This window comes from Pteropus medius, unplaced genomic scaffold (assembly GCF_902729225.1).
Source record: "Pteropus medius unplaced genomic scaffold, Ma_sr-lr_union100, whole genome shotgun sequence".
Taxonomy (NCBI): Eukaryota; Metazoa; Chordata; class Mammalia; order Chiroptera; family Pteropodidae; genus Pteropus; species Pteropus medius.
In genome coordinates, this window is record NW_024349801.1 from 6,232,728 (window position 1) to 6,259,111 (window position 26,384).

At 43.7% G+C, this 26,384-nt stretch overlaps 1 protein-coding gene across 1 annotated transcript in view; it reads right to left on the reverse strand.

The window, feature by feature from the left end:
- Window positions 1-26,384, reverse strand: part of CDH13 (cadherin 13) — a 967,094-nt gene that overhangs the window by 72,620 nt on the left and 868,090 nt on the right. The window contains exons 9-10 of the mRNA XM_039888803.1: window positions 13,911-14,093; window positions 8,461-8,714 (exon numbers count right to left, since the gene is read on the reverse strand). Of these exons, the coding sequence (XP_039744737.1) occupies window positions 8,461-8,714; window positions 13,911-14,093 (437 nt within the window). The remainder of the gene's footprint in view (window positions 1-8,460; window positions 8,715-13,910; window positions 14,094-26,384) is intronic.

The window sequence follows — 26,384 nt, forward strand, 5'->3', positions numbered from 1 at the left end:
GTCCAGTGAGAGGCCTGTCTGTCCTGCTCAGGCCTCTCTTTTGGAATAGGTTTAAAACATGGACATATGCAAATGTTTTATGGTTGATAGACATTAGTTAATGTTTTAAGATGAAAAATAATAGTAATAACAATAAGCTATGTCTGCTTATGCACAGACATGTTTGCACACAGTTGTACAGTTGACCCCCAACCGAGCTGCCATTAATCTATACTATACCTATTACTGATCATTTGTATATGCCGAGTCCAGTACTGGGTTTGGGCCATTTTAAGATATTCTAGTCTCTAAGAATTTTCTCTGCGGTGGCCTCATGCCAAGTCACATCGGACATACTGATATGTACGCACATCGCAAACACATTTTTTTGCTGTACACTTTTTTGGAAAGATTTTTATACTTTTGCTTTTGAAATTATTTGGCCACCAGGAATATTTCATTAACAATTCTCTATGACTTCTCTAGTGCATATGCAGACATTCTTGCCAGGTGAGATCTACAAATGATTCGCTAATGTAAAGACATTTTCGCAAATGGTAAATTTAACCTGCTACAGCTGTCATGGTGCTATGGACGGTTGATATTCATTAATTGCATTTGTGCTATTTTCAAATTTCAGAGACAATAGATTTTGTGTTTAGGTCCCTAACATTTTTGTCGGCCCCTGGAAAGTTTGAAGGTCTTGGTGCTGGGCCTAAAGTGCTTACTTAATTAAATGATACTGACGAGCCCCTGCGCTTTATCAGGGAAGGCGATAGACACGCTTATTACTCTCACAGAGCCTGAGATTCAGAAGGAAGGTGGACAGTTAAGTCGGGAATAACAGTGGAGTGTTAAGAGGGTTGCGCTAGATGTTCAGAAAGCGTTGGGGGCACAGTCTGAAGGTCAGGGCACACCCCCTGCGGACGGGGTGCTTAAACCAACATCAGAAGGATATACAGGCGTGGGCACAGTGGTGGCGAACGAAGCACCAGGAGTTCTCATCGTGGCCCCGCACACCTCGCTCACATGTTCTCCTCTCATAAACTGAGGCTCAGAAAGGTTATGCTTGTCTCACTAGAAAAAAGTGAGACTGACGATTTCTCATTTGCAGGGTGGTTGTGAGAATTAAATGACTTTGGCGACAGAGCTTTGGCAAAATTTTATATAAAATGTTAGGCATTCTAGTCATAGTATCAGCAATATTACCATTATCCTTGAAGTACATGTCTCCCGGGATTTCTGGACAGTGTTGCCTAGTTTGCTGTGGACTCTATACCCAGGAGGCAGAGACCTGAACAAAGCCATGGGGACGGCGGGGCTTCTGAGGAATCAGGAATCTGGTGACAAGTGAGACTATATGACACTTGGAAATAAGTAATTTCTGTTGCTTGGCTCTTTCTCCTAAGCTGAGGAACACCAGTTCTTACTTCCCAAGGAAATCATTTATTTCAACGGTCCCCGACATTTTTGGCACTATGAGAATCTAATGCCCAATGATCTGAGATGGAGCTGAGGTGGTGATGTTAGCTCTGGGGAGCTGCTGTGAATACAGATGAAGCTTCGCTAGGCCTCCCGCCGCTCACCTCCTGCTGTGCGGCCTGGTTCTTAACAGGCCACGGATCAGTACCACTCTGCATCCTGGGGGTTGGAGACCCCTGATTTCTTTCTTTCCTCCTTTCCTTCCTTCCTTCCTTCCTTCCTCCCTCCCTCCCTCCCTCCCTCCTTCTTCCTTCTTTCCTGGGAGCATCATCCTTTACAAGAAACACTCTTACTCTTATGACTAAAGCTTCTTGGAGGCTGTAGGCAGAGACCATTTCTTTCACAAGTGAATACACAGCACCTAGCAGTGTCAGGACTGTAATGGGCTCTAAATAAATATCATTAAATAAATTCAGTAAATGAATGAATGGACAACTATAATCCTTGTGCTTTTTTCAAGCAGTTGTCTTTAGCAACACAGTTATTATTTAGATTGTGTAAAAATCTAATATCATGGCATGTTTTCATCTTTTAAATTTATACAGTTTTTTGTTACATAGAAAGGTTCAGTCCCCAAAGATGCCCATGGCAGAAGCTTCTAGTAACCTCACAGTATACATTCTTCTTTTCTCCCTAGTAAAGGATCCCAGTTTTAAAATCTGTTTGCTAGCCAGCTATATGACCATATTTCCCAGTATCCTTTGCAGCTAGGTGTGGCCATGTGACTAATTTTGGCCAATGAGATCTAAATAGAAATGTGGAAAGTAGAGTTGCACGGGGGGCCTGCACTGCTCATGGCAGCTTTGATGGAAGGAAGATTTTTGCTTTGAGGTCAAACTCTGGGCAACCTGAGCATTGTGATAAATGAAGCTCTGTGTCAACAAGTGAGGATTTTGTTTTTTGGTGAGAGAGAGGGATAGGGAGAGGGAGGGAGGGGGATAGAGAGAGAGAGAGAGAGAGAGAGAGGATAAATAGAAATGTGGTTGATTTCTAAGAAGTCTCCTTGAAAGAAAGGAGTCACCTGTTTTTTCCCCCACTTTTCCCACCCTGCTGTCTGGAATGCAGATATTAGGTTGGAGCACTAGCACCATAACAGACCATGAGCAAGAGGGCTCTAGGGTAGGGGTGACAGAATGGTGAGCAGGAAGGAACCTGGGCCCCTGACAGGCTGGTGGAACCTCTATACAAGCCGTGGACTGCCGTGCCTACTCCAGGCTTATTTTGTTTCAAAAACATAAACTCCTACCTCTTAGAGCCACTATCATTTTGAATTTTCCTCATATTTAGTCAAACTTAATCCTCACAGATACAGCGCTGCTTGACACATACTTGCAGGCTCCCTAGATGAATGAGCCTTTCCTGAAAAATGTTGAACAGTGATAGGTAATTTTACAAGGGTAGGGACAATATTTTTCCTCAACACATATCTTATATGTTCGATATGTAGGCAGAAGTCTCTGCTGTAGAGCTGTTTACTACGGACCTTGGACAAGATGAGTTCTGTCTGAAAAATGTTCGGAATAGAAATTGCTACTTGGTTGCCTCAACGAAAATCCCCTGATTGTTCAGGGAATGAAGTAAGTCCTCTCAGGCCATTCAAAATTATTGAGCTGCTGGGTGCAGCCCCAAAGTAACCAAATCAAAGATGCAATGCTTAGTCCCTGTCATTCATTTTACTGTTGGAGAATGTTGAGCAAATGTAGTCATTTCCATTTTAACATAATTATCACTGAGCTGCTCTTCCTGACAATAATTAGCCAACGAGTTCAGTCGCACGAGTCTGTTCCTCATTAGAGACACTAAATGTCATTGAGGAGTGCCTGATTCCTGTCTTGTGTATGTGGAGGACAGGCTCTACTCTGAAGGCAAAAGCAAGTCTTATGTCATATGTTGAGAGGACAGGGTGTGGGAACCAGCTCTGCTTTGGGACATGCCAATATTTACATGACTTCACAGCAGAGAAGGACTTACTAAGCATGACATTAATCCAAATCATAAAGGAAAATATAAATTTTATTAAAACACAAAAAATTCTTTATATGGCAAAAAGTATTAACGATATCAATACTTTTGCTCAAAGTATTTTCTGAAAATTCTTCAGAAATTTCATGATGAATTTAACAATTTAGCTACAAGCATGCCCACTGACATTTTTCTTAAATAACTGCTAACAATTGGAAACAAATATCCAACAAAAAGAGAATGAATAAATTAATGCATATATCCATGTAATAGAATGACGGAATGCTATTCAGTGATTAAAAATAATGGCTATTTCTTGGAAAGCTGTTCATCATACACTAGAAATTAAAAATAGCAGGTTCCAAATAGGGTGGATGATGGGAGCCAATTTTGGTAATAAATAAGAAAAGTACTCAGACATGTGATTGAAGGAGATACACCCAAGTTGTTAAAAGATTTCCTTGTGTAGAATGATTAAAGATTTTTTATCTTTTTTTTATTCTTAACTGCCTTTCAAAAGTTTCCTCTATGAACTATGTTAACTTTATAATAAGGATAAGAAGATACAAATTATTAAAAAGGAGAATTTCATCTGTCACTAGATCACTGTTGTCTGTTTTGATTTGGCTAAGAGCACAGTGCGATGACGGGCTTTGTAACACGTTTTAATAACCCAGGCTTTTTAGTGAGAATATTCACTCTGATGCCTGGACACCTCCTGTCTTTGGAGGTACAGGCTTCTCAGAGATCAAGGCACCTTTTGCTGATTTTAATGTTCCCTGGTGAGATAAAAGAGTGCATAACAGGGCCAGCAGTGGAATTGCGCCTGAGTCATGCTTTTCATCAAAGAAGACAGGACTCAGGCTAGACCAGGAATTAGTTAGAAGTTCCTAAATTTTGTGGGGGTTGGAGGTGGGGAAGAGGTTTTCTGTTTCAGACCCAAATCAGACTGTCGGGATCCTGGTCAGGGGGAGCATCTCCCACTGTGCTAAAAAGCCTTGAGTGGTTAGTCATTTGAGACTGAAATGGGGTTATTGGAGCTGAGTCACAGGAAATCTTGAAATGAGATCGAGAAAGAAATAGAGACGGTGAGGAGGAGAGAGAGAGCGAGAGACAGAAAGAAAAAGGAGGAAGGAGGGAGAGGGAGGAGAGAGAGGAGGAAGAGAAGGAGGAGAGGACTGGGAGGAAAGAAGGAGAGAAAGGGAGAGAGGAAGAGAGAATAAGACAGAGATAGAGAAAAAAGATGGACACAGAGGGAGGGGAAGATGCAAATAGAGACAGAGGGGGAAGGGAGAAAGGGCAGAGGGGGACAGAGATACAGAGAAGGTGAGGTAAAAGAAATGGAGAGAGCAAAGGACATACCCAGAGAAACTGGCACAGAGAGAGAGACACACAGAGAAGACTCGTGGACTCACACGCACAGACCTGACACCCACATTAACCTGCACGACCACAGAACCCAGCGCAGTGCTGTTGCTGGGAACTGGGCCTCTTCGGGGCGGATGGCTGGGACAGCATCTTTTTGTGTGCGCCTTTGTCGATTAAACTCAGACCTCACCTTGAGCTAACCATAAGAGTTCTCAGTGCAAAGTTGTTTCCTCTTTCAATGCCCGCTCCCCGAAGAATCGTTAATACAGCAACAATAACGACACCACTCACAAGGCCATCATGTCTTTCTGAGAGTTCTGGGGAGCCAGGCTCGCATTATTAGAAAACTGTGTCCCAGTCTGGACCCTCGCTGCAGCCTTACTCACCCTCTTCTGTACACACAGCCCCTCAGGGACAATGCTTCTCAGTGTACAGGATCAAAGGCTGCAAATAATTAATGAGATTTTTCTCCCGGAAGATTTCCTGTAACAATAGCTCAACCTGTCAGTGATGTTATCCCTGCTTTTGAACCAGCACCAAGAGAGGAAAGATGAAGGGGAGGGGGAAGGGAAGGGAGGGGAGGGAGGTCCATTCTGTACCAAGCTGAGAAAGGGTCACTTCTAGGCAACTCTGAATCCCAGAAGACAGAAATTTCTCAGTCTGTCTGTCTGTCTGTCTGTCTGTCTCTATCTTGCGCACATACATTCATACACACACACACATTTACTTTGCTTTGAGGCTGGAAAAGGGATTTTTCCAGGCACTGCTCAGCCACACCAGTTTGTAAATGCAAGAACTCAGGCACATCAGCTGCAGAGAAACGCTCAGCTATGTTTTCTGAGGGCATTCACAAAACTGAACTTGGCCACAGTGGCTCTCCACGGTTTCTGATGGCTTAGTATCCATTCCCGTCTTCCGGGAAGAACCTCCTGCATTGCTGTGGGAAGCCGCCTCTCCAGGTTGTCACGGCGAGAGGCTGGGGCGATGGTGGGCTCATGTACCAGGACTAGCTCATGGGCACATTTCAACCTCTTGCTATTCTGTTTGGTTCAGTGGTGAGTGTGTATCCCAGGGGGCTCAGTGAGACCCAGAGCTGGCCCTGGGGCTGTACGCCTGATTGGGAAAGAGCTTTTCTGGTGGAACTCAGGACCTGTGTTGTTGTTTGTCTCATCTCTCCACAGCCATACAGATACGGCTGAGGGGGAAGCCGACCCAGGGAAGAGCAGAGCTGAGAGGTGGAGAAAATATATTCTGAGCACCTGAATTCTCACGCTGGATGCCCTCGTTCCCATGGACTTTTCAGTTATGTGGGCCAACACATGTTCCCTTGGCCTAAGTCACTCCGAGATGGGTCCTGGCAACTTGTGGCTGAGGGTCACACCTGTGATGACCAACTGTAGAAACACGAAGCTCCTCAGGGCTTTCTACATTCCTGCTTTTGACGCAGTCTCACCGCATGTAATTTACAAATTGTTTCCCTGACCTGCTTTTCTCACACAGTCGGTGCCACTCACATTCTACCCGTGATAAAATGGGGAACCCTTGTACCCCAGTTCCAGTAATTGGGTCTTTGTTCTCTGTGGCTCAGATCCTGGCCTTGATGTCCCTCAATGTCTTGGCTCTTGCCAGTCGCCCGCTCCCTCTCTGGGTTGGAATCCTGTCCCCTGACTCGCTTTGCTGGGACCTTCTTTCTGTGGCCTGTCTCTGCACTCCAAGAGCCATACTCCCCTGGCAGACAGGATTTCCTTCCCCCTTCTCAATCGGCCGCCAGCTGTGGTGGGCCGCCGCTACTGGGAACATCGCCTCTGTTGCCTGTCAGGGTGCATTGGGTCAGGGGACTCGTGACTCCAGCTCAGGTAAAGCAGACTCATCTCTGGGCATGTGAACCATGGCCCGAGTGACACAGGATGGAAAATGGCTAGGGGTGGTCCATTCTCCCGTGAGATCACGCTGCGCCAGCCTGTCAGTTCCCATTACCTCGAGACTCAACCGTGCCCTACTTCCTGTGCAGCCTCAGGCCAGGTTCTAAATATATTCTTCAAGTCTATAAACTGCAGAATCTCCCAACAAGTTCTCCCTTTTGCCGGAGGCGGTCAAAACTGGTCTTCAGTGAACCGCCCAGACAGACCCACCTCTCCGCAGCCTGTCCCACCCTGTGGGACCTCCACTCCCAGAGCTCGCACCTGCCCCTCCCCATCCCCATCACGTTAACCCTTTCATGCCTGGCAACATCCCAAGTTATCAGCAATGGCAGAGTCTCAGGTTTAGCAATATCGACCCCATTTAAATTCATTTCCCCGCCTTTTACCTCCTATTGAAGAAGTCCAAAATGACAGTTAAGCTCTCCTAAAGATACCACAAATTTGTGCAACTGCTATACAGTTTGCTAAGCTAAAGGTTTTTCCATCTAAGTACTTAAGGAAAGCTTTCTTTTTGATGTTTAAATTGCATGTTTCCTTTGCCAGATACCAAGCAGAAAAAGGAAAAAAAAAAAAAAGTGGGAAATGAAAAAACAAAGATTGGCTATTTCAGATTCACATTATTATAGGACCTGGTATTATTTCGCACCTTTATCTAGTTCATCTGGCATTTCAGAAAGTTTTGTTGTAAAAATAAATCCCCTTTTGGGATTGAAAAATAATTTAAGCTGCTTGTCTGCCAGCTTGCTCCACTGTAAGGGGGCTGATGTGGAAACCGTGGCACATTTTCAGGTGTTTCAAATCAGGAAAATAAGACACATGTTTATTAAAAGTGTGTCTAATACTTGATTATCTGTACCTCAGATGAGAAGATTAGATTTTGGAAGAGAAAGATTAATAACTTTCTTTGCGGAGATAAACGCGCATTTGGACCTGCATGCCAATTGTTTATTGTGAAGCAGCGTACCCAAGAGGGCATCTTGTCTTTGCTAGCATTGGATGCACCGTGGATAATGATCATTTAATTAAATCTCATTACGAAAATACCTTCTTTCTAAGCCCCGGACAGTGTTTAAGAAAGGGAGATGAAAATTTTTGGAGATTTTTTCGGGGGGCTTGCCGTTCATCAGTCAAAACCCCAGTCCCGATAGTCCATTTCTAAATACCAGGCAATGTCTGTCCCTTCCCTTTCCGACTGTTCAGAGTCCACAGCACTCGGCAGAGAGCATGCCTGGACTTTGCAGACTGTCTTGTTTCCATCCTGATTCCTCTGCCACTAGGCTGGGCAGCCTTGGGTAAGTTACCAAACCTCTCTGAATTCATATGACCCTTGTCTGTACGTGGAGCAGCCAACACGTTTCTCATAAAGTTGTGGTAACAATAAAGTGGGTCAAGTATCTGAGGTATGGGGAGTCATATGCTGTGGCTTCTTTCTCTCTCCCTTTGGGGGCTGTGCTTGGCGCTGGCAGACCCCTCTGGTCATCTGGGAACACGGCCCTGAACTCACTCTTCTCCAAGACTGGTCTGCTACCTGGGATCAGGTGCAAGAGTCTGTTCCAACTTAGCAAGCCTGGTCCCCTGGTGCCATCAGCCGCCAACTCTTCATTATGACATGTACCTCCCACTCGCCCAGATCATTAACAAGTTTAATTTAATGGTAGTTTGGCTCCTGACACCCAGCCCTTGCAACCGGAAAAGAAAAGCAATTTGTGCCTGCCTCCCACCTCTGGCTACAGAGCCTCGGACCCACCTGATGGTTTGATGCTGCAGGGAATCGGGGTCTGTGGCATTCACTGTCAACAGCACACTGCCCACGGAGATGTTCTCCTGCCTGGTCACCATCATGGGGTCGGGGTAGAAAACTGGACCCTCGTTGACATCCAGGACAGTGATGTGGATGGTCGCCGTGGAGCTGGGGCCGTAGGAGACATCGGGTACCAGCGGGTCCTCGTTTTCCACTTTGATCAGCAGGGTGTGAAAGGCAGAAATCTCATAGTCTAGAGGCTGGAAAACAGAGAGAGGAGCTCAGCATGTGTGTCTGCCACAAAGTCCCTCTGACATTCCACGAGCAGCAGTGGACCTTTAGGGTTGGATGGATCCAGGTTTTGTGAGCTAAGTTTTATGCAATTTGGAGTCTTTTTCAAAAAAAAAAAGAATGTGAAACACACAGATACAAAATTAGGTGTGAAAGCTGTTAATTTTTTTAGATTGAGAAAGAAATAACAACACATTACATGAGACTCAGAGATCTGAGGCCTCCCTTCTAAGATCTCTTTAGATGGCTCCCTGGCAATGCTGACATTAAAAAGCCTTCCCTCCCATAACCTGCAACTCCACAGCTCATGACACTCATGGGGCTCATGTGGATGAGAGACACTGAAGCCTGAGCTTCATGGTAACCCTGCCTCTGTAACCATGGGAGATGGAAGGGGAAAAGCAAATGAAGGTTCCACTCTTAGTGTTTCCCACTCACTCGCCATGAGGTCTAGGGGCCGGAGGCTCACAGCACTTAGAGTAGGGAATCTCCTGGCACAGATATGCATTTTCCAGTAGAATGTCATGTAGGGAAAAGGCTTTAAGAGGCTGAGGCAAATGTGGTTGAGATGCTGGGCCCTTTCCCACCTGAGGGCACTTGAAAAGGTATGGGGTACATTTTCAGTTGTTGCCATGACTTGGGGGCTCTCTGGCCATATACTGAGCCAGGGCAGTGACACCAGACACATGGCCATGTCCAGGATAGTCCAACACAATGGTGGATCGTTCTGCCCTCAAGGCCAGTGAGCAGCCCCAGTGAGACAATAAACTGCCTGTCGTACCAGGTAGTGTTTCTACATGTGATGCTGACTGGGACCCAGCCCTCTGCCCTGCCTTAGGCTGCTTTATCCATGCAGAAAGCAATACACTTGGTGGGTGAAAGTGCCATTTTCACTCCTAAATACAAGAGGGGTCAGAGTCAAATCCTAATAACTATAGGACATATGAGACCACGGGAATGTCGCTGCACCTTCTGGAGTCTCAGCTTTCCCATCGATAAAGTCCCAGTACAAAGGACTGCGGTAAAGATTAGGGGAGATGAATTATGTCGAATGTTTCACACAGAAATCGGTCTAGAGCCCGATGTGATAACAGGCCGGTGAGACGGTGAGGAAGAAGAACGTGGGACTGAAGTGCTGGCAGAGCCGCCGCCCTCCCGCCTTGCTGTTCAGGTACGTTCCCAGGCTGGCATTCCCTGAGCAGAAGACTGGCTTCAGAGCAATCGAGAAGTGAACGATGCCACCACGAGAGAGGGAAACAGAGCACGAGAGCGAGCCGCACGGCGCGAGACCGGTCTTTTCTGGGGAGCGAACCATTCTAGCGCTTACTTCCATTTGCACAATGCCTGGGGTGATAGTTCCAGTTGTAGGAGGCCCTGGGCCTGTCCACCTGGAGCTGGTGAAACGTGGGTTTCTGCTCCCAGGCTCTTCCGAAGCCCGCCCTGGCTCACGCTGGGTTAAGAAGCCATCGGTTGTCTCAGGGATATGACCTTATTAATGTGATTTGTCTGGTGTAGGGTCCCTGTGTCGGGGATGGGAGAAAATTGAAAATACCTCCAATAAAGTTACAGAGATTCGATTCAATTAATATTTCATCAAGTGTCAAGAGACAGTGTGGGCCACTGTCCTGAAGGGTTTCAAGGCTGGAAAAGCTGGCCCACGTGGGAAGGCAAAGGAGCTGGGGTTTCTTGTCTGAAAGAAAGAGGATTTGGAAGTGATCCAACAGTAATTTTTAAGTCTATGATAGGTCTGGGGATTCAAGAATGCCTGCTTTCTCAAAGCTTCCTTCTTCTCTGAGGACAAAAAAGAAAATAGACTTAAGATGAAGCGTGGATTATATTCAGCCAAAAGAATATCTCTTTGGCATTTTGGAATAGGTTTACGAAGCAACTCAAGGTGTTTCTGTCCAGAAGATTTTAAAGAGGAAACAGGTACTCATTGGCCAGAACCATTAGGGTCCAGTCCTGGAGGGAGGCAGGACTCCCCCGGAAACCACACGATCCGGGGACTTCTGCTAGTTTTTCAGTATGTTGCCTGCTAACTGATTAGGGCAGAACTTCCCATGACTGGCTGCCCCATGGCCATGACCACCTCCATTCTCCCTCAGAGTCCCGAAGGCCATATTTGGACTTTCCAGCCTTCCTTACAGCTAAGGGTGTGTATGTGTCATCTGGCTAATGACATGTTATAGGAAGTTGTCTGGGGGACCCGTGAAAAAGATATTTTCTTCCCTGATGAGAGGAGAGGGGGTACATGAGAACACTCTCTCTCACTTGCTTGGCTGCTTCCTTGCTTCCTGCCTTGGACCACGGCACTGAGAAGATGTGATGCCTGGGGCTTTGGCAGCTATTTTATGTCCATGAGGAAAAAGCCAGAAACATCTGTGGTGCCCCCCGTTGGTTCTCTGACACCTTTAATTGCCAACCAATCCTAAACGGGCTTACCTTCATTTAATTATAGAGCTCATTAAATCTTCTTTATTATTTAAGCTACTATCAGCCTGGCATTCTGTTACTTACAGCTGAAATCATTTCTAATTAATGCTTTGAGTTGTTGGCAAAGTGGAGAGCATGGGGAGCATAGCCAGGCCTGCGTCTAGACAGTGGTCCCCAACCTTTATGGCACCGGGGACCAGTGCTCCTATAAGAATCTGAGGTGGAGCTGAGGCAGTGATACTAGCACTGGGGAGCAGCTGCAAATACAGATGAAGCTTTGCTCCACCTCCTGCTGTGGGCCCTGGTTCCTAACAGGCCATAAACTGGTACCAGTCTATGGCCCAGGAGTTAGGAATCCCTACTCTAGAAGGCCATCCTGGGGCTCTGACCCAGGCGTGCTGAGAAGCAGGGAGAGCTCCAAGCCCTTTGTAGGGATGCCTGTGGCAGGCAGCCAAAATGAGGGGAGTCTTCGTTTCAGTTCTGAAGCACAGTCACTCGCTAGAAAAGTCGAAGCCCAGGCAGAGCCCCGGACTCCGTGGTCATTTCCTCCTAAGGAGTTTGCAGGTGGAAACTCCTCTTCCCACGGCAGTGCTCATTCACCAGGCCGTGGTCTGTGAACACCGGCATCACTTGTGGCACCTCTCTCTCATGTTCTGACCCAGCAGGTGTGGGGCGGGCCTGGGAAGCTGTGTTTTAGCTAGCATTCCAGGTGATTCTTTTATATGCTAACATTTCAGACTTCCAGCATCGTGGGCCAAAGTGGGAATGTGGGGAGGGGATAATAGTCCTTCTCCAGTCTAGTTTTACTTGTATTTTATTTCCCTCAAGTTGTAGCAGACACAAACACACGCTGGGGGAATTTTGCTCCTCCAGGATTCAGGATGAGGAGGTATATTTGTCCAGGCGTTGTCTTCCGGTGCAGGTCTGGAATACGGCATTTGATGGCTTTTATAGATAGATATAGGGCTAGCCGCAGGGGACGTCCAGTGGCTGTGTTATTTCATAACTTTTACAGCTTCCAAACTGCAGCCGCGTGTGCGTGAGGGCAGTGTCAGGATCTCCTAACAACTCTGCCATTGACTGAGTTATTAGGGAAGAAGAACTGGGAAGAGTTCTTCTTCCCTAATAACTCAGGAAAACGCCTGAGGTTCACTTTGGAGGAGGCACTGAACAGGTCAGGGTTTGGGAGGAACCTGGAGCCCTTTTGCTTTGGAGCAAGCTGGAAGCATCTCCACAACCTCCATTCTCGATGGCTCCTGCCCCCAGGGGCAGTATAGAACTTTGTTGGTATAGTTGTTTACATGGCCCTATACTAGGCTGAATAATGACCCTCCAACATGTCCTCATTCTAATCCCTGGACCCGTCAAATATATTACCGTATGTGACAAGAGGGACTTTGCAGATGTGGATAAGCTAAGGGCCTTGAGATGGGGAGATGATCCTGGGTTATCCAGGTGGCCCCAGGTCATCACAGACGTTCTTAAAAGAAGGATGCGGGAAAGTTAAAGGAAGAATTAGGTGTGACGATGGAGGCGGAGGCTCAGAGTCAGAGAGAGGTATGAAGATGCTGTACACTGGCTTTGAAGATAAAGAAGGGGTTGTGAACAAGGAATGCGGGCAGCTCCAGGAGCTTGAAAAGATGAGGAAATCGATTCTCTCCTAGAGCCTCCGGGAGGAACTACCCCTGCAGCTTGAGCCCTGTGAAACCGATTTTGGACTTCAGGCCCCTAGAACTGTAAGAGAATAAATTTGTGTTAAAAGCCACGAAGTTTGTGATCATTTGTTTCAGCAGCCTCAGGTAACTCGCACAGGCTCGAAGTGCCTGCCACTGTTTTCAACTTTTGACATATCAACTCATGAATTCTTCACAACAGCTCCAATTACCACCCTCGTTTCACTGATGAGGAAAATGAGGCACAGAAAACAGCTAAATATCTTGGCCAAGGGCACACAGGGAGTGTGTGTTCCTGCTTTGTTCATAGCTACAATTACTATAAATATGATTATGCCTTGCTTCTGAGGCAAATGGCTTCACTCGCCAGGAAGGAAACTGTTCCAGTAAATGTCCTGGTCTTGCAGAACTTCTCCCCAGAACTTCTCAGCGAGAGCGGAAGTGTGTGAAAATTGCTCCTTCTAGGACACTGAGACCACCGGCATCACACGTTCCTTGCCACCTCCCTCCTGCCCAGCGTTTCTAGAGCCCTTGCAGGGGCCTAGGGCTCGACATTCATTATCACATTTCCTCCTCATTCCACCTGCCGCCAGAGAGGGTCGGCGTGCTGGGCAGCAATGCTCACAGGAGGTTTCACACCAAGAATTAGCCAATGGATGTAATTATCTCCTGTTTTTAAGAAAATAACTGAGACTCTGCTAAGAGAGATTAAGGAGAAATGCAATAATACCCATTTTGAGCATAGATCTTAAAAAAAAACCTTCAGCTATCCCATTTTTACATATCTTTGATAATTCATTATCGAACATATAGAGAATCTCACTTAAAAATTAAGTTTGGCTTTTTAAAGTTACACATAAGTTTGAGTTTTCTGGAACCTGTCAAACAGGTTGGTCTTATGCTATAGGGATAAAGCTGTGAACTTTTTCTTGTTTAGGTCCAGGAGGGAGAGACTAGGGCTGACTTATCCCGCGACTCCCCCATGCAGCGAGGCCATGAGCCTCATCATAGGCTCTCAGTGCTCATGCGCAGGGGAGGAGCAGTCGGAAGCATCCTTACCTTGACGACAGAAAGCATCCCCTCATTGGTTTGAGGGTTGGTGTGGATTTCGAAGCTCTGCCCTGGGTTTCCATTGATGATGGTGTAGGCAGCCCTCCACGCGCCTGTGGTAGGGTCGTCCTTGTCTTCAACTGTCAAGTTGACAATAACTCCCACAGCTCCTTCCTCGACTGTGGCTTGAAACTGCAAACAAAGCAGATGGCTGCTGTCATTATTTTGAAAACACATGGCAAAGACCATTTATGGGATTCTTAACCGCATGCTTGGTATTAGTACATTACCCATATTATTTCATTTAATAATAAATAATAATTGGAGAACAGCAGTGCCTCTTCTTTGCGCCCTTCCCCCGTCTGCCTGAATGCAGACAGCCACGAGACCCCAGGCGAGGGTAGAAAAGGGAAGGAGCTTGGGTCCCTGAGTCACCACATGGAGGAGAGCAACCTGGTGACTGGGAACACCGCTTGAACTGCTGATACGTGAGAAACAAACTTTTATTGAGTTTGAGCCTTTATACATTTTTGCTTGCACATGTTCCTGCAGCCTCGCTGACCTCAAACAACAGAGAACCAGATAAGCAGAGCACCATGGCTCATCCGTGAAGGGACTGGAATTGGAACCCTGTGTTTGAAGCCAGAGTCTCTGCTCAATTGTACCATATCCTCTAATAAAGAAAGCCGATTTCATCCTTCCTACCCTTTGCCCATAACTAGTATGACTTTAAAAACCATTTTCCAAGAAAACATATCAATCAATTGTTTGGAGCCTTGTTGTACCTGTGTTTTTACTGTAATACATCTCAAATACTTGTTGTAAGTAGGTGTGGTGAAAATAAATCAATAAATGAAAAATCGACTTTCTCATAGATAGAGAATTTTACAAGCTATCATTAGCACATTCTTTTGAGCTGGAAGCATAAAGTATTGTTTTGGTGCTTATCCTTGACACAGTACAGGTGAATAGTAATCCATTTGCAAATATTTTACAAACAAATAATACCAATAAGCTGACAAGAAGAAGAAATATCTCAGAATTTCAATTAGTAGGAAAGTGAATTTAGAGACAGTAAGATGAGGCTAAAAAGCCCTTGTGTTCAAAGAGAAATAATTTGAGAAATGAGGTTTCAAAAGCAGCGGCTGATTAATTGACTTGCAAATCATTAATCTTAAGCCTTAATCTTGATGCCTTGGAGGGTGGAGAGGGGACGGGAACTAATTTGTCTATCACACCTCAGCAAACCTGTGAGTTGTTTCCCTTCCGTAAAAGGGATGCTGGGAAATTCTGAGACCATGCACTTGAGATGGAAAGTAGCTGGAGTGAGGGGAGACGTGTAGGATGCTGTCACATAGATATAGCTCCAGGAGACAATTATTTTGGCCTGTTTCCTCTGGTTCTTGTTTCAGTAAATCCCATCTCATACATTTCCCTTCTTCTCACAAGTCACAGAATTCTCAAGCTGGAAACCTAGACTGGTTCTCAGCCCTGTCTGTATATTAGAATCTCTTTGGGGACCTTTTTTTTTAAACTGTTAGAGGAAAAAAAAAGGAACAAAGTCCTATTTCGATTCAGTTGGTCTGGGGTAAGGCCTGGGATCCGATATTTTCTTAACCTGCCACATAATTCTAATATGCAGTTTGGGGTGAGAATCATGATTGAGTCTAAGTTCAAGGATGGCAAGGAGTTAATGAAAGAACCAGCCTTGTGTATTGACACGGCTACCTGAGCTCAGTGTTGAGGGGCCTGCAGTGCATCTGGGCTCAGAAGCGAGGAAAGATGTAATCAACTACTATTGTCTGCCATGTGTCCAGGGGCGGGACCTGGTGGCACATGTGTTATCTAATCCTTTCAGATTGCAGATGAAGATATAGGCACAGGGAAGGGAGGAAGAGATTTGTCCAAAGTTGTTCAGTGAACCAAAGGTCAGATCCAAGCGCCCTGGATTCTAGTAATCTCTGCTTTTAACAAGTTCTATTTCTTAAGCCTGCTCGAGACCTCCATCGCCTGTGCCAGTCCTTCACCCCCTGCTGTGGTCCAGAGCCAGAGGACTAGTTCTCTGTCACTACTGATCACAGCTGACCTCACCTATCGTTGTGGCTCTTCTGACACCTGTACCTTAGAAGGCCAGGTGGACAATTACTCAGGCATGGGGAGCGCTAAGACTAGAGGTTGCTGGAAACCATCAGGTAGAGATGCTGTTACATCCAATACCTAGGTGAGATGTTGCTTTGTCAAAAAAGATGAGTGTCACGTTGCTAAGATGAAGACACCATAAGAACTGATCATGATTGGAGAAAGCTGGAGGTTCCATGCACATCTGTCCCTCATGTGATGCAAGGTGCATAGAAGGGACTCAGTAGATATTTGTTGAATGAATGAATGGTCTTATATATAGGAAGTAGGACCTGGCATCAAAGATGAGGGCTGAGAGGAAATGTGAAGGGATAAAGCTATATAGAAGTGAGACTAAGAGAGACAGGCTTATCGGCTACTGCCTGATCCTACCACATCCCTGAATGTTCCAGAAGGGTAGGAGTGGACTGCTCTCCCTTGTTCTCTGAGACATCTCCGGTAGGGCTGCATTGTGACTTTTGTGGACCTTACGCACATTTACCTTCGTTGGCCCCTCCTACAATAATGTTTTCATGGGCTCTAAAAAATTCCCTTTTATCCTGATATGAGGAAAAATTAAAATTTTCTTTGGCCCTAAAAATTATTTTTAAATTGATTTTAGGACCCTAGATACTGCGCCTATGGCACCCGATGGATGATTGGGTTCTGATCCCCAGTACATAGCACTGTGCAAGACACATGAAAATCTGATGGATGGATAGATGAGTGAATAAATGGATGAATCTATAAAATTAATATTTAGGCTACGTCTAAGTGAGACAAGTCTATGCATCTTCTCTTAAGACACTTTTTTTCATGTCTGCAGCACCTACTAAAGGGGCTGCCACTTAATATCTGTTTCGTGTGTGAGCAAATGAATCCAAATAAAATGAGAACATGGTATTGCTCTAGGAATTCTCAAAGTGTACATTGTGGTCCTAACATGTCCATGTAGCAGTATGTCCACAGCCACATTTACTTACCATCCATCCACTCAACCATCATCCATCCATCATCCGTCATCTACCCATTATCTATCCATCTATCCATCCATCCAAATAATCCATCTCCGTCCATCCATCCATCCATCCATCCAATCTTCCAGCCAGCCAGCCAATAAATACTTGGTGAGTGGCTTCTGTGTGCCAGGAATGATATAGGATTAAGTGTGTGTGTGTGTGTGTGTGTGTGTGTGTGTGTGTGTATGTGTGTGTGTACACAGACACTGTACACAGACACACACACGCACACAATCATAAGACTGTGTTAACTGCTAGGAAAGAAATAACACAGCTCCTGAAGAGCCTGTAGTTTGGGGGGTGGTGAGAAGGGGTGGGTACCTGACCCAGTCTGGGGAGGATCATTAGGAAAGAACTCCCTGAAAACTGAAAGAAGAGGAGGAGTCAGTGAGGTGAAAGTGAGAGAGCATTCCCGGCATCTGGAACAGCAGGTGTAAAGTCCAGTGGCGGAGGGAGCACGGTGATTTGTGGAACAGAGGGAAGGTGGTTATGGTTGGCGTGCAGAGCAGGCAGGGGAGAACTGTTTCTCTTAGACTTCATAGGAGGATAGAGTCAGATTATTCAGGGCTTTGTGGGCCACAGAAAGCCATTTGGAATTTACTTCGGAAGCAAAGGGGAGTCTAATTAAGGCACCAGATTATGTTTAAATCTACTTCTGTGAGACTTTGGAAAAAAACTTTAAACATAGAAAATATTCAACACAATTATTATAGTCTTCGTTAAGACCATTATCTGATTCTTGCATAAACTATAAAGCCAGTTTCCTTGAGCATCCATTTAGAAACTCATTATTGCTTAATTAAATACTCATTCTATTAATTCTATTCAATGTTTTAACCCCATTATGTAATTCAAGAATGGAAAATTAAATAGATTAAAATGAAATGGTACCATTTTATATTTCTATAGCAATGCTCACTTTGTGATTTAAAAACAATAGACAGACATTAATTTACCACACCAGAGAAGGAGAAAATATTGATTGTAACGTTACTCCCTTTAATTGGAAAAAATGGATAAAGTTTTCTGTTAAACTGTGTGGCAAAGCAAATGCCAGATGCAAGATGCATTTTTACATAATCAGTGTGGGCGACTGACTTGGGACCTACTGAGACTCATTAGCTCTGTCCTCTAAATTCGGAACTGAGTTATTTAGTTCTTCTTTGACAAGGTGGGGGCGAGTTTCATGATGGACATTTATGAAGAGCCTCCTGGACTTGACACAAAGGTCATCTATCGCCAGGGGACTTGCATTTTATTATACACTAAGAATGAACGCTCTTCCTCCACAAAGAACGAATGCTCTTCCTCACAGAGCAAAGAATTGGTCTTTAGGTTAAAATTAACCTAGAAGATGAAAATAATGATTAGCAGGCTAGAAAGCTGCAGGTGGGGAAGAAGTGACATGGATGACTTTAAGGTACTGACTATAAGCAAGCTCGAATGCTTGGTGAATGAAGTCTAGGTTCATGAGCTGTCAATCTCGAGGTTTCATAGAGAACTGATATTGAACTTGAAAATCTGGGATGTAGTCATCTGGACCCGGGCTTTGGAATATTAAAAAATAAGTTCCCAGAAAATTTTATAAACATAAATTTCTATTTGTGAGGATAAAAGAGTGAGGGATAGATCATTAAAAATTTAAATCGCAAACAATTTTACAGACTATATTTACATAAAGGATACAGATTTTTGGAAAAATCTTATCTTTTGCTGTGGGTAAAAACTGTGATTGATAAAAATAAAATAATACATTTAAGGACCATGGCACAATGTCTGGCATACGGTAAGAAATATATGTTTGTTAGAAATGATGAAGATGAATTTCATTGTGTCATATGAAATTCTTAGAAATCAATTGGAGAATATGATTCAAACCCCTGTGATTCTTTCTGTTCTCATTAGTCTACATTATAATGCAGTTATTTATACAGTATCCTGTTTCTCTGGATTAGTATGAAAGAAGCTCTTTTCTTTTCGGCTGGTATGCTTACCTAATACTCACATACTTACTCGCTCTTATCTTTCCTCTCACAGTGGGCCCTTCATTGCCAAGGCATGTGATGTTAACCTATAGCACTCACGGTTAGAAGGGATAGTTGTATTAGATATATGGTTTCTTACTATCTATGATTAGGACTCATCCCAGGATAGAAAGATGCAAGAACTCATTTTAATAAATTTTCATTAAGTATCTATTACATTCTGGGTGTCTACCAGGCACAGGGAATATGGCAGTAAATGAGAGGGACACTACTCTCTGCCCTCAGGGACTTACAGCGTTGTAGACCAACACATTCACTCCCAGTCATCCCCTTTATTTATATGTTTTATTCACCTATGACGTAGCCAGACAATTTGTTTTCTATCATTTTTCCATTGTCATACTTCCAAGGCTGCACCTATGGCCAATTAAAGATGCTTTTGTGTTTGAACACGATTTAGTTTCCAGCTAATGGTCATTTCAATAAAGGGTGCTGGGTCAATTGGAAATCCACGTGAAGAAATCAATGAATCTTGACCCCTACCTCACACCATACACAAAATGTGAATGGTAAAACAATAAGTCTTTTAGAAGAAAATATAGGAAAACATTTTAATTTAGCTTACACTTAATGTATATGTGCACTTTATATACAATATTATGTGTAATATAATATAGAATATTTAAAAATATAAAGTAATATAAAATATAAAATGTAATTATATATGTAAAGTATACTTAACATATATATAATATTTAAATATAAAATTTAATTAATGTACAGAGTTCTAAATAAAGGTCATTCGGTATCTTAAAGAAGCTCTAATGTCTAAAAAGTGATTAGCAACAATGCCCCATAAGGGACTCTGAAGTTGCCTCACTGAGAACCACAGTCTGCTCATCAGCCAGTGCTCAAGATGCCTGAAACCTACTGGGTTCTTTCCCAGCCATCTCCCGGTAGGACACGTCTAGCTAGGACTCAGAGTGACTGTAGGACCAAGATGAGAGGAGAACATGCAGGAACCCACCAGACCATCATGGCCCCAGACACTGGTGAGCATCTTTTACTCTTTCTCCATCTGATTAAAATTTTCTAAGTGTTTTATTCTCAATGAATATGAGAAATGTATCGAGGCTTTAGTTTTCAGCACCCAATGGGAGACAGTTCATACACTGAAGAAATAAAGCAGATGCTGGAGCTAGGGCTTCCAGCGACTGTGAGAGGAGACACGCTTGACCTTTCATAGCCTGGGATGTGTCTCTCCCAACTGTGCTCCCAGAGAGTGGAGATTGAGTCTCTGATTCCCTAAAATGCCCCAACTCTAGATCTTTCATAAAGTAAGAGCATTATAAGTGGACATCAAATTTGGGGATCATTTTGTCTAGAAATAAAAACCCAGGGAGGGTGGTAGGTGACAATGTACACACATCTGAGCGTCTCACAGTGAGAACAGTGACCAGATCTTCTCTATCCTCAGTGAGAAAAAGGAAAGTGAACTAAATTGCAGTTCGAATGGCAGAGATGATAGAATTCTTAAGTGGTGGATGAGAGTCTTCTTTTTCTAAAGATCCTTAAAAATTTTGAGTACTTATAATTCAGAGCGCCTGCATTATCTAGAAAACATTTTGAGGGAACTGTGCCCACCCCCAGCTGCTGGTGAACAGAGTGTTACTAGGATGTCATTTTGTATCAGTCATCCCAGCTTCCTTGGCCACAGCTGATTGGACCGAGAGGTGGAACCTGACTCACAGGTAACCAATCCATTAGCTGCTTTAAGAAAAATCATACAATTTCTCTAAGAATTTGAACTCAGAGAAATAGAGGCTATAATCACAGAGTGAAGAGTCCTTAAACCTAAAGTTTCTGAGTAGTTGAACATGGGGTGGTCATTTTTTGCCATTTAGACAGTGATGAATTATCAAATAAATACAATGTGCATAGAGAAGCAAAAAAAAAAAAATGGAGCTATTGAAAAAAAAAACTGTGAAGAGAGGCCTTGGGGCGCTCAAAGACAAAAGATAGATTAAGAAGTATCCTTGACGTCTAACAAGTTTCCCAGTCCTGCTCCTATTCCCATAAGTGCCCTGTGTTTCTTGTCTCTAAGATGCTCAGTGCCTGCAAAGAACTTCGTCCTCACTCCCACCATCTTAAGTGGGTTTCTACTCCTTGAAACTAAGGGGAAAGCAACTCAGGTAGATGTCTGCCATTCTCAGTAAATGTGGTATTTTTCTCAATGATTTGGTTCCATAGATGTTTTCTCAAGTATATATTTTTTTCTCTTTTACATCCTTCTATGAAAAGTTTCAAACATTTAAAAAAGCAGTCAGAATAGAGTAATGAAGCTCATGTGTCCATCATCAGGCTTCAGAGGTCTTCAATTCATGTCTCCATTGCGTTTCATCTACACACCCACGTCTTCCCGTTTCTGTATTATTTGGAGCAAATCCCAGACATGTCATTGCATCTGTAAATATTTCAGTGTGTATCTCAAAAAGAAAAAGACTCTTTTAAGAAAATATAATTAAAATTCCTTCTCGAAAATTGCTTCTTGATCCAACCAACATTAATTTCTTCTACTGACAATTGTGTTTTTTTCCTTTGGTGCCAGATGCTTTGCTAAAAGTATTTGCATGTTGTCTCTATTATGAAGAGAGAGAGAGAGAGATCACCTACTAGCGGCAGTAAAAGACATTAAACTTCTCCAGTTAATAAACTTCCCAGTTAAATGTTTTAAGCCACCCACTGTTACTAAACAGGTGAGGAAATACAAAACCAAATGTGCAAATAGTTCAACAATAATAAGGGACAGCAGCTCGATAGCAAAGAAACATGTTCCTGAGTGAAGAGCACCTTCTGAAAGGCACTGGCAGCCCCAGCGATGTGGTACTTGATCCAGGAGAGCTGATACAAACGTCCCCCTGGTCCATGGGACCCATCCACTCAGGGAAGCCTCGGACTGGAAGGAGAATTATGTGCCAGAGGGCTGGCATCTGTGGCTGCTATTGTGATAAGAGGAAAGACCAAGTGTCACTTATCCTCCTGGCTCTACAGATGCAGGGGGATGAGCCGACGGGCAAGAGAAGGAAACAATATTGACTGCCTGCTCTGGCAGGAATTGTCCCCTTCCCTTTTAGTGCATGCTCTTCTGTGTTGATTCATTTCCTATGCGGAGTTTCCATGTACTGGCTGCGGACACATAGGAGGTGCTGAGTACATGGCTTTTGATGTTGGCCAAGTTCTAGCTCTCTGGGGGCTGACCAGTCCACCTTCTAATAACTGTATTCTTTTTCTACACAACTTTGCCTACTGAAACTCCTCAAATCTGCCAAATACAGACATACACATTTGCAAAACTAAAAAGATGCATTTTAAGGAAGGAGAGGCTTAAATAACGTGTTTTTCTTTACAAAACAAAATGAAAACACATAGCCCATCAGAGACTGACAGGAATATAATGCAGTTGGGTGGTGGTGCTCAAACTTTGTTCCTGGAAATTAAGAATGTTTGAGGGATGGTATAGGAGTCTTACCAATGCATCATTTTCCTCTAAATAATAAAGATTTAAACTGCCTGAGAAATCTGTTAATTATATTTTATCTGTTTAGTATATCAGATTTCCTGCCTCAGGTTTTGCTTGAAAACAAAAGTTTTGCTGCTAAAAAGAAGTTTGAAAATCACTTCCTTAGGGGACTGATGAAATAAATATTACATTAGATGGTGAGAGAAAAAGAAAAATCAAGGAGTAAATATGCCTACATTCTTTTTCCTCTAAATGCCAGGCATGGACACTTCATTTTATCCTACATTAGCATCTCTTCTTCAGTTGAGTTTTTGTCTTTAAAAAAATTAAAGAGGCAAAACACATTTGTACATCTGACGAGATAATTGGAAATAGTTTAATTTTGAGAAGCAAAGAGATTTTCTATAGAGATATGCATTCAACTACAAATATTTGAATGTGGATGAAAAATGATTTTTTTTTTTTAGGAACAATACCTTGCTCTGCTCTAAAGACTTTGGAATTTGGTTTATGCAATTCTGCAAATATACAGGAAAGGAAATTGAATAAAATGGAGCAAGTTCTGACCTATCTCAAACTCATGGGTAAATTTCTGGTAAATTCTATAACTTCTCGGAGTCCCAGTCGTTTATCTGAAATGTAGGGTATCTGACTACACATTAGAATCACTTGAAAACCTTCAAAAACTACTGATGAACTGGGGTCCCACATTCAGAGATTTTTCTCGGGTCGGGCCAGGCATTCGTAATTCTACAAACTCTCCTCGACGATTCTAACGAACAGCCAGGGCCGAGAACAACTGTTTGAGATGACTACTAAGGCCCCTTCCTAGTGTTCTGATGAAACATTAAATGATCTTTGTGATCCTTTCTAGCTTGTGTTGGGTCCTAACAGGTGAAGGCCCGGGGGTGGGGATGCCAGAGAAAGCCACTGGTGGGGAACCTTGAGAATCCTTCCAGTACTGTGCTCAAGGAGTTCACAGAGTTGCTGAGCAGGCCCGTGGAATACAACTGCCAGGAAACCACAGCGTTAGTTCTTGGAGGCCATCTTTTCCACCGTCTCAAAAAATAAATCCCATACCCGTTAAGTATCCATTTCTCTGCCCCTCCCAGTCCCTGACAACTACTAATCTAGCTTCTATCCCTATGGATTAACTATTCTGGACATTTCATACAAATGAAATCACACAATACGTGGTCTTTTGTGTCTGGCTTCTTTCACTTAGCATAGCGTTTCCAAAGCTTATCCCTGCTGTAGCATGTGTCAGTACTTTGTTCCTTTTTATGGCTGGATAACATCTCACTGATTGATAGACTGCCCTTGACTGATCCATTCATCTACTGATCAACATGTGGGTTGTTACCACTTTTTAGCTATTGTGAATAATGCTGCTATGAACATTCATGTACAAGTTTTCGTATGGACTTATATTTTCATTCTCTTGGGTAGATACCTAGGAGGGGAATTAGTGGGTCATATGGTGACTCTATGTTTGAGGCGACATGGATTTAAGTCACTTATCAACGTGCATAGAGCTCTGGTGCTGCACCTTTCAAACACATAAAGCTGTGTGCTGTTGGCCAGCTTCCCAGAACCTACTGCCTCCTGGCTCCCACATAAGGAAAGGCAATATTTGAGAGTGAGGCTGCCCATTTTGAATGGCATGAGGGGTCTGGAAGGAGGGGGTACTCTGAGAGCTTTATTTCTTTTGAAGCCTGTGACTAACCTACTTCCAGCAGCCTCCTTTTCCCCAGTTTGCATGGGGGTATTGCTCAGGTTAATGTAGAAATGAGACAGACCCCCTGGAGCTCTTAGAGTAACAAATAGTCCTCCTTTCTAACTAGAAAAAGTACATCTTTTATCTCCTGAGCTGTAGGGAAATCCACACACTTGGTTAGGCCCTTGATGCTAACATCTCAGTACAAATAAGGACAAGAGAAACCTTCTGCTTTCATTACAAGGGATTTGTACAAATTCATACGTGGAATTGACTTAGAGCATCTAAATTATATTTAAATCTCAAATGTCTTAGTCAGAAGAAACTGCTCTAAATCTGTCATCTGTATCTGTACCATTGATGCCTGTTTCAGACCCAATTGGCACAAAACTGTAATTCCCATAAGCACATCCACATATTTCTTTCCAGAAGTGGCTTATGGAGTTTCTGAGAACATCCAAGTCCCACAGTGAGATGAGATAGATGAGAATCATTCCCTTGGAAATCAGACCCAATGAGAGAGGGGGAATTTGGAACATTATTTTCTGTAGTACCTGGGCTCGATCCCTGGGTCCAGTAATAAAATGGAAGTCTGTGTAGGGAGAGAGGTGTCCCAATGGCAGGTTTTCACATTGAAAAAGACAAACAAGGGACGGTTACTCATGTTTATTGCCACGTCAAGCTCTATCGCATATTGCCTGTATGACCACGGGCCAATCGCTTAAGCTTTCTGATCTTGATTTTCTCATCTGCAAAATGAGAATAATAGTACCTACCCTCATAGGACCAGAATAGTGATTAAGTGAGAATGTTTATAAATGCTTTGATGAATGTCTGACACATTAGCAATATATGAACATATTATAATGCACGCAGACAAAGTGAAGAAATGAACTTTGTTACAATGTATATCATTATAAGGAACATGGCCAAAGAAATAAACTCTACTCTTTTGGGGGTCTGTTATAGAAGCCTAGTCTCTCGCTAGACAATATTTCTGCTGATATAAAATTACCTTGTTTTCTAAACTACTTCCAGTCGATGTCACTTATAGTCAGAAGTGTCCTCACCAACGCTTTTTATTTCCTGATTACATTTTAAATCTAACTCAGGGTTTCTCAACCTCAATGCTATTGACATTTTGGGTTGGACAATGGTTTGTTGGGTAGGGGGTGGCCCTGTGCACTGTAAGATGCTAAAAAGCATTTCTGGAGTCTACCCACTAGATGCCAGCAGCACAACCCAAGTTGTAACAATCAAAAACGTGTCTAGACATTGCCAGATGTCCTAGTGGTGTGTGTGTGTGTAATTCTCCCTGGGTGAGAATCACTAATCTAACTAAACCAGGTCAGGGGCTCCCTGCGTGTATCTGCCTGTAAACAGCAGCCCACAAACTCTCTCAGGACAAGATTTATCAGGAAGTTGGTCCTATACTCAAGTCTCATAGGAAAACACTGAAATAGCATAATAACATTTTTCTGGAGTAATTGAATCAGACGTTGCCAGAAAAACATTCAAGGGTAAAATGAAAGACTATAATTATTATGAAAATTATTGATGTCGTTTTCATTACTCTACAATTTTTGAATTAGCAACTGATAATCCCTTTTATAAAAACAGAAAGGTAGTTGTTCTTACTTCCCATTCTTTCTGACACTTGCTCGCATCTCATTTTTCAATAAACACATTTCGTGCCTGTGTCTGCCCAGTGGACTCAGACGCAACAAAGAGAGAGCCTGGTCTGAAGCGGGGTCTAGTGGTACCTTCCCTCCAAGGAGACAGGGGGCAGCCCTGTCACCCTGGAGCTTTCTCAATGGGCCTCAGGAAATCAGAAGGGGGCGTTTTCCACTTGGTCCAGTCAGAACTGTGCTTGGACTCAGGTTTGTTCGGCAGTGAGGAATCGTCGTCCGCAGTCTCTCTTCCCCTCCCAGGTGTCTAGCCTCTCGCTACTTGACGAGTGGTGTTTGGGCCAGCAGTGTGGACACTGGCTGTGCATAGTCAAAAATGCAGCAGCTGGGGCTGCACCCTAAACCTTTGGATTGGATCTCAGTGGATTTTGGTGTTACGTCAAGTTTTAGGAAGCTGTTCTCGGCCCCTTCTGCTGACTCTCAGTGCTGACCTTGC